This window comes from Eublepharis macularius, chromosome 5 (assembly GCF_028583425.1).
Source record: "Eublepharis macularius isolate TG4126 chromosome 5, MPM_Emac_v1.0, whole genome shotgun sequence".
In the NCBI taxonomy this organism is placed as follows: domain Eukaryota; kingdom Metazoa; phylum Chordata; class Lepidosauria; order Squamata; family Eublepharidae; genus Eublepharis; species Eublepharis macularius.
Genome location: NC_072794.1, coordinates 66,260,025 through 66,275,055, shown reverse-complemented (window position 1 = coordinate 66,275,055; position 15,031 = coordinate 66,260,025). Strand labels below are relative to the sequence as shown.

Sequence of the window (15,031 nt, the reverse complement as noted above, 5' to 3'; positions counted from 1 at the left end):
GAACTATGATTATGTTTTATTATGTGTATGGATCCTGCACCGGCCCCATGGACGCTCTGCTGCCGGATACCGCTCCGAGGCCCTCTTGTGGACTAGGGGGGGACATATCTCTCTGCCTCCCAGCCCACGGCCCGTCTCCAAACGACCGCCAGCAGCGCCACCTCCATGAGGACTAGAACTGTGTGCCTGAAGCCCTTCTCGCCGCTCACCGACCCTGCTCTGCGGATTGTCGCAGACAGCAAGGGGGGGTGGAAGTGTGTTTTGGAACACATGGACTAAGTTTGCCTGTTTCTGTAAATATGCAACCCAGTCCAGCAGCTGTACTGCGGACTGAGCCGTCTGTGATCTGTGTAGCTCTATTGTTTTATGAATTTCTTCCCATTGCTTTCATGAATTTTACTCCCATGAATTTAGCCCCGAACTAGCCCCCCTCTATCTATTGCAAGTGCGCCCATGAACTTTATCCCGATGAATTTGATTTTAACCTTTTGAATTGCCTTCTTAACCCAACTCCCTCCGCCGAGGCTGTTCTAGTCTATGAATTTGATTTTAATCCAGCCATATTGATTTGGTTTTTAATTGCAGAGTGTATTTTTCTGGCCCCCATGAACCCTTCCGCCGCCTACCCCCCCTCATGAATTGTTTCCACGCACTTGCTTTTATTCTTGCTGCTTCTGACTTCATGAACTATTGCTTTTAATCACATATATGTATTTATGATTTTAATCGTTTATGAATTACTCTACCCTCTATGAATTGTTCTACCTGACTTGCACTTTCTTATGAATTATTCCCTCGCCTATGAGCTTTGTTTTAATTGCCTTTGCTTTTAATCCTATGCCTATGAATTAATCCATGTATATGAATTGCTCCTGGTTTTTAGTGCTTTTAACCCATCATGAATTCCGTATGAATTACCTTCAATCATGAATTAATCAATGTACACAATTATGAATTATTGCTATTTATATGCATGAATTGCTCATTGCTGCCTATACTACTATGAATTGCTATTACTTATGAATTATTGCTATTTATCCTGACAATTGCACTTAGCACACCCCCTGGTGTGAACCCAGAGACCTGCAGCCCATTGGCTGATCTAAATTGCACTTATTCGGTTAGGTGGTTCTCCAAACTAAATTTTTGAGTGACGCCTCCCCCTCCTTCCCTTCCCACTCCTTCTTCGCTCGAAGCTCGACCACCGGACATTGCCGACCACCTCGCCTTTGAAGTCAAGTTCGGAGACCCGCGCGCCTGACGTCCCGGGGTCTCCGAGGGAGGGAATTGTTGCCAAGTAGGCCCCCTCCCCTGCTTTGAAGCCTGCTATGAACTGTGTTAAAGTTTCCTGCGTTGCTGTTTTACTGCTACACCAAAGACTGCTTTGCACGTGTGTGTTCTGATACACGTGTCAGTTTCCTGCCTGCGTGTCAATTACCTTGCTGCTGCTATAGACTGTGTAGTTACTGACTCCATGTTTGGGTAACTGCACAAAAGGACTCTCTTTCTGGGCAGCCCTGCCCCGACCTGTATCTGGACTTCCTAGTGTGTGTTTGGACTGTGTTACAAGTATGCCCCGTGCCTGCATTGCCATCTGCCACGGACCGTGCCTGTTCCCTGCTTTGGACTGTGTTTTAAAGTGTTGTTCCCGCTGCCTCCATGGAAGCCTGCCTCATATGGGCCCAAGCCGCTGCTAGCAGCCGGGCGCCTGCCGGGGAAACCTCCAGCGAGCCTGGCTAGGCGCTCCCTGGTCAGTTCCCGCCTGGAGCCTCCCACGGGTCGGTCCCCGCGCTTGCCCTCGCTACCGGGCAGCCTGCTATCTAGCCCCAGCTATGCCCAGCCGGCATCCATGTTCTCAGGCAGACAGAAGACCCTGGGAAGAAGACTGCTTTGAGAAGCCATTTCGGCGAAGCGGGCACACCACGTCCGCAGCGAGAGCCCCTCGCCCCGCTCTGCATATCTTAGGAGCCGCCCCGGAGAAGGAACTAAGTGCCGACCATCCCAAGCACTTAGAGAATGCATCTCAAAGAAACCTCCGCATTCCAGAAGCTGATGACATCAGGACAAGCCCTGTCCGCTGGAACATCCTTTCAGCCCACCTGGATTTCCCCCTCCCTCTTTTGTCCCCTCTTCCTGAGGTGTCACTTATCACAATCTGATTACCAAAGTGGCCCATCCAAGCCATTCAGTAGCCCATTAGACCCTTTGTTGTAATCTGTGAGAACCACCAAGTACAGCACCAGCCCCAGGGTACGTTTTGGGGTATTTAAGCTGGTCTCCCAGACCACTCGGTGCTCAGGCCATTCCCTATCCAGACTTCCTTGCTGTCCGTCTGTGGTCCCAGTGCTGGCATTGGGCCACCCTCGCTGCTGCGTCTCTGCTTCGCTCCAGGATAAGTGAGTATTCCCCCTATCATCGTTGGGAACCAGCTAATGCGAACGTCTCTGTATTTCCTACTCTGTATTTCTTAGACCTTGTATGTTCTTTGTATGATTGTGCAAGCTAGGCTTACGCTACACTCAATACACGTGTTTGGACCTTACTCCTTGTCTGCCTCTTTTTCACTAGAGTGTCTGGGATCGGGACCTCCGTAAACATAGGTTATGATCCTCGCTTAATATTAATAGTTACAGACTGCTGCAGCTAATTCCCCATTATAATAAAGAGCAGTTCTGGTAACACCGGTGGGGGGAAGACTACTTCCCTTTCGTCAAATCTGGCTGATCTCCAGGGCGGATGCCTGGGCAAGAGTAGTATCCAGTGGTTACTTAATAGAATTTCACTCACTTCCACCGGAGTGCTTCCTAATTTCCCCGCTAAAAACAAATCCAACCAGACGCGACATCACAGTCAGGGCGATACGTCACTTCATAGAAATAAAGGCTGTTGAACCAGTTCCTTGCATCGAGGAAGGAAGAGGGGTGTACTCTATCTTCTTCACAGTCCCAAAGAGGAATGGGGACTGGAGAGCCATATTGGACTTGAAGTACGTGAATCGGTTCATAAAGCTGCACCACTTCCGAATGGAGACCCTTCGCTCCATAGCAGAGGCGCTTCAGCAGGGAGAGTTCTTAACATCCATAGATCTTACGGAAGTGTACCTTCACGTTCCAATTGCCTTGGCTCACAGAAAGTTCCTGAGGTTCTGCGTAGGGGGCCTACATCTACAATTCAGAGCTCTACCATTCGGCCTGGCCATGGCCCCGCGAGTCTATACCAAGCTTCTCATAGTGCCGATCGTCAGACTCCGAGAAATGGGCCTCCATCTCCACCCCTATCTGGATGATATCTTAATAAGATCCAAATCAAGAGAGTCTTCCCTTCAAGACACCAGACGCATACTCAAGTTTCTGAAGGAGTACGGTTTCCTGATAAACACGTCCCGGGTGGGATGTTTCTTTCTCCCCAAGGAAAAGATTGCCAAGACCAAACAGTTGGCACAGAACATTATCGGACAACCTTTGTCCCTGCTGATGGAGTTATCAAAACTCCAAGGTCTATTGGTAGCAGACGCGGAAGCAATTCAATGGGGCCCCTTCCACATCAGGACCCTTCAATCCTTTTTGAGACCCTTCCAGTTGCAGATGGTGCCTAGACAGGTCGTAAGGATGCAGCTACCCAGACAGGTCAAGGAAAGCCAGAAATGGTGGACAATAGAATCCAACCTGAAACAAGACAAGAGTTTTCTTACCCTGACTTACAGACAGATATTTATGGATGCGAGCCTTCAAGATTGGGGAGCCACTCTAGACAGTTCCCCGATCCAGGGCACCTGGACATTGAAAGAGCAATCGTTACCGATCAACGTCCTAGAAATGAGGGCCATTCATCTCGCACTGAACAAGTTCAGCAAACAAATCTCCCGCTCACATGTCCTTATCCGAACGGACAATATAGCTGCAAAGGCATATATCAACAGAAAAGGGGGGACGAGATAGTCATGGCTACGGAGAGAAGCATCCAGGATCATCGGCTGGGCAGAAGAGAATCTACTATCTATCAAAGCGGAACATGTCAGAGGCATTTTGAATATTCAAGCAGATTGGCTGAGCCAAGAACAACTGCACCTGGGGGAGTGGTCTCTCAACAGGGAGGTCTTTCTCCTCGTCACAGCACACTTCAGTACCCCGAAAGTGGATCTGTGTGCCTCGCATCTGAATCATCAGGTTCCAAGATTCTTCTCCAGATATTTCCATCCAGAGGTGGAGGGCACCAACGCCCTGACCTCACCATGGCCAAGGGGTCTACTCTATGCCTGTCCTCCCCTACCATCACTGCCCAGACTACTGAGAAAGATACGGGAACAGAGGGCGACGGTGATACTAATAGCTCCATGGTGGCCAAGGAGACCCTGGTTTTCTTCCATTCAGCTTCTGTCCAGCATGCCTCCAATACGTCTTCCCTTACAGCCGGACATTCTACAGCAGGGACTGATATGGCATCCCCACCCAGAGTGGATGTCACTGACAGGGTGGAACTTGAACAGGGACATCGCCCCCAGATGGGCTACCATCCACAGATAGTCCGGACCATACTGGCAGCACGTAAAGCTTCAACCATAAAGATTTACAATATAACTTGAAAGGCCTTCACACGCTGGTGCAGGCGCAAGAAGTTTGATCCAGTGAAACCATCTCTGTCGAACGTTCTTGGTTTTCTCCAAGAAGGCTTAGACAACGGACTGAGACCGGCAACGCTAAAGAAACAAGTAGCAGCCATTAGTACAGTTATACCCATGGTGGGAAACGAAGCCCTCTCGTCACATCCACGTGTGCGAAAGTACCTCAGGGAAGCAACGTTGTTGAATCCTCCTATAGTACACAGATTCCCAACGTGGCGTCTGAGCGTTGTGTTAAAGGCTCTCACAAGAACACCATTCGAGCCCATAAGAGACATTGCTATGAAATGGCTCAAGCTAAAAACTATCTTCCTCATAGCAATAACATCAGCGCACCGTGTTTCAGAGCTGAGCGCCTTATCCGTCTGCTCAGACCTTTGCATTTTTCATGCGGATAAGGTAGTGCTGAGAACTGATCCATCCTTCCTACCCAAAGCCTAATCAAAATTCCATTGTTCTCAGGAGATTAATTTGCCTTCCTTTTGTCCAAATCCAAGACACTCTAAGGAACGTGAGTGGCATACCCTCGACGAGAGGAGAACCCTCAAGGCGTACTTAATTAGAACAGAGCACATCCGTCAAACGGAGTCTCTCTTCATAAACATCACGCCCCCCAGACTTGGACAACGCATGTCCTCGGTGGCAATTGCTCGTAGCATCAAGACCTGCATAGAGGAAGCGTACAAGGCCACAAAATTGAGCATTCCTACAGGGATCACGGCACATTCCGCAAGGAGCGCGGCAACCAATGCAGCTCTTCGAAGAAACGCTCCAATAGAGGAAATATGCAGAGCCGCCACCTGGTTGTTGCTCTCTACCTTCATTAGACACTACCGTTTACACACCTATTCTTTGGCCACAGCAGCCTTCGGAAGACGAGTACTACAGCATGTGGTGGAAGACGAAGATCTTGTCCCACCCGAAGAATAGTGCACTGCTTTGGGAGCACCCAAGATGTCCTCTGCCTCAAAGGGAGAATGGACCTTTGGACACTTACCGTGAAGGGTCCTTCTCCTCTGATGGCAGGAGGACATCTTGCCCTCCCAAGATCTTCAGGGACATTAGGGACATTTCCGAGCCTTTACTGTCCTGCTGTGCCTTTTTTCTCATGCTGTCCGACCTTTCTTTTTCTCTATCTGTATCTGAGGGTCCTTCGGGACAGATGTTGTTTAAGTGTCAGGATACACGGATATATACTGCTGAAGGGAGTCACCCGAACTGAGGACAGAGAGGGTGGTCCCACCTACTAGAGGAAGAGGAAGAAATTCTACTTCCTGCCTCCCCGATAGGATGGTGGGAAACACCCCAAGATGTCCTCCTGCCATCAGAGGAGAAGGACCCTTCACGGTAAGTGTCCAAAGGTCCGTTCTCACTTCTGCTGCTTGTTTTGGGGTTGCCAACTGTAATTTGGGAAACTCCTGGAGATTTGGGAGCAGAATCTCCACAAAGCAGAATTAGGAGAGGGGAGGGAAATCAGCAGGGATGTGATGCCATAAAACCCCACCGTCCAAAGCTTGTCATTTCTTTCAGAAGTCTGTGTAGTCTGGAGAACAGTTAAAATTCTTGGAGAACACCAGGCCTCACCTGGAGTTTGGCTACCCTAGCTGCTGGCTGGACTGATCCAAAGAATGAAGAACTATGCACTCTTTTAAATAATAACTTAATTGTAAGCCAGCAAACAACTTAAAGACCTCTTTGTTTTATACCACTAAAAAGGAAAGTTATAATTTACAACTTCTCCCTTAGGACCCACCACATACCTGCAAAGAAATTAGCAGTTCCCTCAAATCAAAGTCCCAGTCTTCTCTCCTCTGTTGCTGGCCAGACTGACTGAACAGCATGGCCTGGCAGTTAATGGTAAGAGGAGTTTCTTCTTTAACTGCTTATGTTCCATGACCTTTTGTTTCCTTGGTGCACACTATGGGGCAGACCTCCTGACCTGTCCCCCCTTTCCCTGCTGCCATTCAACAGGCTGGTGAGGGAAAAATTGGAGGGGGAAGCCCCACCTGACTCTGCCTGCATTCTAAGAACACTTCATGCTAGTAAAGGTCTCAGTAGGTACTATGGAGCCCACAGGCATCACTCTAGCATTTGCCTGACTCTTTATGGTATTCAAAGGGTTTTGGCCGTATGCCAGAGCATTGCTCCTATGCGTTAACGTCACTTCCAGTTCACTCCAAGAGTAACATCATGACACCAGGGATGTCAAGACTGGTAGGTCCTAGCCCCCTTTCCCTAAATTTCTCCTTGGCTGGCAACCCTAGTGCAGATTGATTCAGCCCATTCCTGTAACTTCAACCCTTTTTTCCTTTTCTTTTTATATAGCCACAGAACAATACCTTAAAGTAACATGTGTTCGTTTGTGTTCTACATTTTGCCCGATTTTTGTAGATAATTTCTTGGTTAAAAATATTTTATGAATAGCACATTCTTGTGCTGTTCTCACAGCACTTTGGTTTTGGATATGAAGATGGTCCAGACTTCACAAAAGCACCTTTCTGAGGCCAGACTCTGCTTTTTCTCTCTGCTTATAAGGAAAGAGTTTATTTTCTTGCTACAGCAGCTGTGTCTAAAATGGTTCACTGGGTCGCAAGTAAGAAATTGAAGTGAATCTTGGAGTCATTATGATAGAAGGTGATTCAATTACCTAGAGGCCAACAAAATAGCTAATGCAGAAGTGTGCAAATTCTTCATGCAGTCTGTGAACCTAAAATAATTGTAATTGTTCCCATGCATCACTTGATTTTCCATGCTTTCATGAACTGGCTACCCTGCTAGAAGCATATTTTAGCCCAAACCTACCTCTGTTATCTTGTATAAGAGTTGTTTTTTTCAAGTGAGACCAAACAAGCTAGTAAACATACTTCTGATTGTAGCTCCATAGTTTTGCTGAATGTTGTGAATCTTCATCAACAGTCATGAAAGTTGAATAATTTATAATGCTTAAACTGTGGTGGGCATCATAAGTTAAGTGAATGGTCCTCAAAAGGTTTGATATACTATTGCGATCCCCTTTTGACTCTACCATCCACCTGGAAACCCCCCTGTACATGTTTGGGGCTTCCCAGGCAGTTACGGCAGTCTAACTTCTATTTATCAGAGACAGAGCCCTGACCCAAATCCACACAGGATCCCCTCTTTCCTCTTCCAGAGGCTCCACCAGACAGGCAGCCAGTTCCCTATATTTACTTCCTCTCACCCGGCTACTGCTCAGGGCTATTGGGGAAAGGCAGACTACAAATGACATAAATAAATAGCATAATACTCAAAAACATGATTTTTATTCTTTGCACTCAGAGTAAGGCTTATGTATGAGTGGTTTTGAGAACAAGGAAGTTTGTAAGTTTCTGCATCTCAGAAACTGCCCTTGATTAGCAGACTCTTCAGCCAGGTTTCCATGTCTGGTATTCAGGATTTATAGACATTATTCTTTCTTGCAGTGAAGTCCTAAACAGAGTCACATTCTTCTAAGGTAAATGGGCTTAGAAAAATGTGATTCTGTTCAGGATTGCACTTTTATTTACTTAGTTTCTTCCTTACTGAAACTAGTATATGAGCTTAATGTCTGCAATTGACATATTGTCAAAACTACTGTAGATGTAAGTGTCCACTATGAGATGCCAGATTGATGTGTGTGGCATCTATTGAACTGAGAAAAGGTAAAGATGGTGCCCCTGCACTAATATGCGGACAAGGTCTTCAAGCCTTCTCAGGATTACTAAACTTTTATTGAAAGCTGCTACTAAAGGAAAAAAATGAATTGATTAATTTCATGAGCTCAGTAGAGGGGTGGTGGTCACGATAAGCCGGCTGTGACTTGATCACAGTTCCCACTAACAGATGTGGACAAACCATCCACATGTATGTCAAATCTTCTTAGAACACCAAGAAGCTACCTCTGACTATATGATGAATAGAGGTCATAATCCATTATTATGTGATGTCTCACTCTTGGTGTTGGAGCTGCTCTTCTTATATACAACGTTCGATGGTACTGATGCACCTGTTGCATTTACTCAGACAATGGCCTCAGGTGAGAGAAAGTATGCCCAGACTGATAACAAGAAGGAAAAAAACCTACAGGCCAGACCCCCTAAATCTGTACACAAAATAGCAACAATAAAATGTGTATAATATACACTGACATATATTACAGTATCTGTAGGGTATATACAGAATTATATAGAATGGTAACGAAACATTGGCTAAAATGATGTGAGGGAAGAAATTTCATAGTTACATTCATGGTTGCCTTTTTGAAATCCAAGGTGACCCCAAACCACTTATTGATCTTTTTACAAAGACAAGGCAACACCTCTAATTTTGTTTGCTTGAACACAGTGCTAGAGCATCATGCTTAATGCTGGTCACTGTACCTAAAAACCAGGGGATATAGTTGGTTGCATGAGTTCATTGATCTCTATCTCATATATACATCTGATTGTGCTTTTTTAAATCAGAAGAAGTCCCCATGTTGAAATCTGTTCTAGTACCCCTAAATAGACATGAATCTTATCCTGGCATGTATGGGGAGATCATATGATAAATTGTTAGAAAGAATTCATACTATTTTCATGTCAGTAGGACACTGTTCTCATAAGGAGTTTCTCCTACAGGGAAGTCATGTAGTAATTTCAGAAGCAGCTCAGTCATGCAGATAAAAGTACGTGTTGGAAATTATGTATGATATCTAGGGCTGTACATGGGTGGGGAGATTTGGTATTACCGCTTTGGGTGTACCCGAGGCAGGAAACCGATTCGGAATACCCCCAAATCCGAAGCGGCAAGCTGCTTTGGATTCGGGGTTCAGGAATCGCTTTGGTATGCACCGTGAAGATTCGGAGCGTACTGAAGCAAGGGGGGGACTCCCTACCACCACCACCACCCTCCCTGGGGCAACCCCTTTACCCCCCCACCCCCCTGGGGAGACCCCTCCAACCCCCACCCACTTACCTGGCAGCGGGAGGGTCATCAGCTGGGCAGCAGGCTGCTGCTGCTGTGGCAGCGGCGGCGGCAGCACAAGGCAGCGCGGCCTGGAGCCAGCCGGCTCCTCTGCCGCCGCCACGCCGCCGCCCGAGCCTGCAGGGTGGTGGGGAAGGCCAGAGCTGCCTACTCCTGCCTTTCCTGCCCCTCAAATGGCCACGGTGAGCCGGCGGCGCGCTAGCCGTTTGAGGGGTAGGAAGGGCTTTCTCCTCCTCCTCAGGCCGTTCCCCACCACCCCGCAGGCATGGGCAGCGGTGCGGCGGCGGCAGAGGAGCTGGCCTGGAGCCACCGCAAGGTAGGTGGGGGGGAGGTGGGGGTGTTGATATTTAAAGGCCCCCGCATCTGCTTGCAAGCAGCGGCGGGGCCCTTTAAACAAGCCCCAAAGCTTTCTGAAGCATTTCTGAATGCTTTGGAAAGCTTTGCTTTGGTATTCCGAAGCTGGCCCCGCTTCGGGAATACTGAAGCTTGCCAAATTGGGTCCGCTTTGTGTATCTTTACCCGAAGCAAAACCCGAATAACACAGCCCTAATGATAGCCACAGATGGACAATGGCATAGAAAAGGTTGTGAGTGAGTGCAACATCTGTCAGGTTCACCACTATGATCATCCTAAGTCATCTGTTTTTTCTTGAGAGATACCCAAGACGTCCTTATCATGTATTTATATTTTCTTTGCTGGATCTTTTTAGAACTTCTAAATTTTTGTGGACTCATTCAAAATTATTCTAGTCTCTCGCATCAGTTGATGCCATAACATTCTCTGTTAATTATTTGCATTTCATGCAGCCCTAGACACTATCATTTCACAATGTCAGTACAGTCACCGCTAGAAAGTTCCCTAACTTGATATATCAGCATTGTATGTTGTAGAGACCTCAGGCCAATGGGCTATCTGAGTGAATCAAACAGACCACAAAATAGAGATTTTGTTTTATGAGACTAGCCACCAAAGATGGCAAGATTACTGTTTGCTTAACATGTTATACTTGGATTCCAGCATGACTACAGTTCTTCTTCACAGATTCTGGGTTTCTCCTGGATCTTGTAATTAATTTCTTTGCTTAATAAATATTTTGAAGTTTAGCTGCTCTCAACACCCTCGAGTCAATTTAAAAGTTTTCTGGGCCATAGTTTCTTGTAAGGTAGAGCTTTATTACACTGGCTTCTTCTGTGACTGTAAGGGATGTGAAGTAATTTTGGATGTTTTATGATATCTCTCAGAGGGTAGAAATGTTCCATTATGGCTCTTTTAAGAAATAGTTAAAATGCCAACTACATTTTATTAGAGGAATCTTAGACAGTTGTTAGAAAAATATAGTTTTTATGTGTGTAAGCTCTCAGCATGAGGAATACAGAGCTACAATTACAAGAAAATTAAATTTGGTTCACATATATTGTACATTTCTGCATTCTTCAATTGTGAATTTACAAACACTGCACATGATAATTGTTCATTGTACATCTTATATTTTATGTTCACACTTTTGCTCACATTATCATTCAGTTTTGAATTCTTATTCCTATTGTATTTTTCATTTGATGTTCTGTACTGTAGGATTACGTTTTTTAATCTTTCTGTACTGGGTAAACTGCCTTGAGTTAGAAAGGTGGGCTATAAATTAGTAAAACAAACAAACAAAAAACAGCATTGCTAATGTAATACTTCATATTATTTTTTCTGTGATTTCTTGCCAGTTAGATCTCAAATGAGCCAGTTTGGTGTGGTTAAGAGTGGCGGGACTCTAATCTGAAGAACCCAGTTTGAGTCCTACTCCCCACTTGAAGCCAGCTGGGTGACCTTGGGTCAGTCATGGCTCTTCCAGAGCTCTCTCAGCCCCACCCACCTCAAAGGGTGATTATTGTGGGGATAATAATAACATACTTTGTAAACTGCTCTGAGTGACTGTTAAGTTGTCCTGAAGGGCAGTATATAAATCAAATGTTATTTGTTATATTGAGACCAAAGTGAATGTCACGTGAATTGTGTTTTATTAGAAGTGGTACAGAATTTTAACACTAGTTGCACCGAGATACATATCTAATGATTTTGTTTTATTTATGGATATTTGAAGGCATTGTAGCTGGGAATGTGAAAAATTGTGTATATGCAGATTTTGAAATTTTTAGTTTTTTATAGTTTTGAATGTTAACAAAATTTATCTAGATGCTTGCTAAAATGGTTGAATGTATGAACCTTCCTTACACTGTATCAGACCACTGATTCATCTAGCTCAGCATTGTTTCCTCTGTCTGGTAGTAAGTCTGGTCTTTCTCAGCTCTGTCCCTGGGTATCCATTTTAACAGGAGATGTCAGGATATAAACCTAGTATTTTCTTCATGTAGTATAAAAAGCTCTGGCACTTTTTCCACAAGAGTTGTAAGGACTTATTACTTCATATGAGGCTCCTTTTTAGCTTCTATGGGGATTTTTGTGCCATTTTTCTTTGTGTAAATCTGCCAACGGTTGCAGATACTCACCATTCTCTGCTGTCTCCAGACATTGGCAGCTGTGACCATTATGCAGATCTATGTGCTCCACTGGTGAGGTCTGGGAATTAGGTAGAAGGTAAGTAACTGGCTTTCCTGAGGCTTGAACAGGAAATAAACTTGGAGGATACACTTAAAGGACTGCAGGGTGGCAACTAATTGGGCTTGGAGAAATGTGCCTGACAGTGCATTGCTTTCTACGGAATGTGCATCCCAGGGACATTCCCAACACAGGTAAAGATAATCATGACTGTTAGGGCCAAACTACACAATATATTTTGCCATGAGTTGAGTTGAGGTTCTCCTGACCTGACTCACTTTTTCCACAGCCATACTGCAGCAGCAAAAAATTCCCCAAGCCCATGGGGCCTGATTTGGATTGGGACCATTGTGCCAGGTGAGGAGAGGCATCATCTTCTCCCCCACACTATTTTCCCAAGCTGAAATGGTGCTGCACATGCATTGAAAGCATGTTAATCATTATTGGTTTGCTCTACTTATGTCAAGTTCTATATTACAAAATAAAGTGAAAAAGGCTTCCTTTAGAAAGGATTCCAAAGGAAAACACGACTTAGCCAATTTTAGGTGGTTCTCTGGTGTCACAGAAGAACATACCCAGTTGATGCAGAGTTATAAAAGCAGGTTCAGAGACAAAGCTGTTTTTTCTGGCATGCTGCTCTGGCATTCCTCAGACTTATGTCAGTTCCTAGCCAATCTCCTGCAGATCTGCTTAATTATCTTGACTGTCACTCGTTCACTATCACCTTCTTGCAGTTTCCATTAATTCGCAGGCAGATTTAGCTTTAAAAATATATAAAAATAATAAAATGAGTTCTGTAATCCTTACTTTGTTTTTCATGGCCTCTGTTGGTTCAAGCACAAGATGTTACCTTTCCAGACTGGCCGCCTCTTATACTGTTTTAATCAGTTAGCTTCTAAACACTCAGCAGTTTCTATTATCAAGGATACAGTTTATTATGAAGTCTTTAGAATTATACATTTCTAAGATAGCAACCCTAAACAGGTTTACTCAGAATCCAACTCATGTATACTCACTGGAGCTTATTCAAAGGAAATTTTCTTAGGATTGCACTGTTAATTCCATATCAAGGGTAATTTTCAAATTATTTTTTCAGTGTTTAACATTTTGCTATGATGTTGTATTTCATACATAATGGAACTTGTTTCATTTTGTAGGTGACCATGGCCAGTATTGGAATAAATGAAAACCATTCCCAGGAATCCTGTGAAACAATACTTTTTGCACTCCGAATGGCAACATGGAATCAAATTTTAGATCCTTGGGTATATATTCTTCTTAGAAAAGCTGTTCTTAAAAAACTCTATAAGATTGCTAGGAGATGTTGTGGTGTGCACCTTATTAACTTTCATATGTGGGAACTCAGCTCCATCAAAAATTCTTTAAAAGTTGCAGCCATTTCTGATTCACAAGTTACTTCCAAGCAAATGAATCAGCAGCCACTCAGTTCAACAATGCAATAAAATGCATCACAGAAAATGATGAATTGAAGGAGTAATGATCATGAAGCACCTCAATATTTTATTGGGTGTGTTATTTTCTGGTTCCTCAAAACAAAAAATTGGCATCTTTTCCTGATGTTTACCAGTCTGGAGTTATGACAAGATATTCACCTTCCAAATATACTTTTAAAGGATGCCCTTGATGTAACCCGCTCATACAAACTGTGGCACCAAAGACTCAGTCAGGACTGTATAATGGACTGGAAAAACATTTATTAAAAACTACTATAAGTAAGACAATTAAAATCTCTTAAAATATGAAAATTAGACACATAGGGTGATATCAACAGCTCCTGAAATACTTTTGAAAACAATAGCTTTTAGGTTTTTAAAAGGAATACAGGGACAGAAAAGCGAAGCTAAGCACTTTGAAGTCCCATTTACTTCAGTGGAAGTGATTTAAAGAAATGTTTAGTTCTCACATTGAAATAAATGATGCTTAACTTTGGCTAGTTCAGGCTCATATTAATAGAAAATATATTCTGGGGTGGGTATTTAGTTATAGAAATAACTCCTGAAACGGAAGAGAAAGTTATTACAGATTTAAAGTTTAGCAAGAAAATATGCTTAGCAAGTAAAATGTCACACTGTTGAAAAGACAGTGGCAATGAATGTATGTAATGTGTGTTAACTTTGAAGGTGAACCTCATTTTGTAGGTATAATGTCTTTGCTTTTATTGCAAATGTAGTGCCCAAACCTGTAAAGCGTGAGTAGCAAAAGTTATGACTAGAGATGGGCACGATCCCAAAAAAAATACCGATTAAGCTGTTCGTGGACCCGGGCCACTGCCAAACCCAGGCCACTGATTCTAACCGATCAAGTCCCATTTCCGATCCGGAATCGGGAAGGCCAAAGCAGGAGGGCGCCCTGCTGTTTCCAGCGATATAGGAATGGTGGTGGGTGGCAGCGGGGGGAGGTGGCGATGAGCTGCCTCCCTTCGGGGAGGGAGGGGACATTCACACACACACACACTTAGAGTAAGGGGGGAAGTTTTTAACCCGGCAACGAGCCGCCTCCTCTAAGGGAGGGGACATTCCCAGGGCCGGATCTATGGTTGCCAGCGCCCAGGGCAACCGTAGTCAGGCTCTTGCGCGTGCGCGTGCGCTCCTGGGTCGCCCCACACACGCAGCAAGCTGGCTGTCCCGGTGCACTGCGGAGCTGGCGGCAGCACGAGTGGCTTGGCGGTTGCCCGCGCCGTTCACCTGCCCCGCAAGACAAGGGGTGGCCAGCTTGCCCACGTGCCCCTTGTCCTGGGGAAAGGCGAACGGCATAGGCGGCCTCCCAGCCTCCTGCGCTGCCTTTTGCCTTTACCCAGGACAAGGGCAGCTGGCTTGCCCGCGCACCCCTTGTCCTGGGGAAAGACAAATGGCGTGGGCGTCCTCCCAGCCTCCCGCGCTGCCT

The 15,031-nt window shown here is 45.1% G+C and overlaps 1 protein-coding gene across 1 annotated transcript in view; it reads left to right on the top strand.

Moving 5' to 3' along the window:
* Positions 1–13,590, top strand: part of PTGFR (prostaglandin F receptor) — a 64,248-nt gene extending 50,658 nt beyond the window's left edge. Inside the window, exon 2 of the mRNA XM_054981727.1 lies at positions 13,285–13,590. Coding sequence (XP_054837702.1) covers positions 13,285–13,590 — 306 coding nt within the window. The remainder of the gene's footprint in view (positions 1–13,284) is intronic.
* Positions 13,591–15,031: the final 1,441 nt, after the last annotated feature.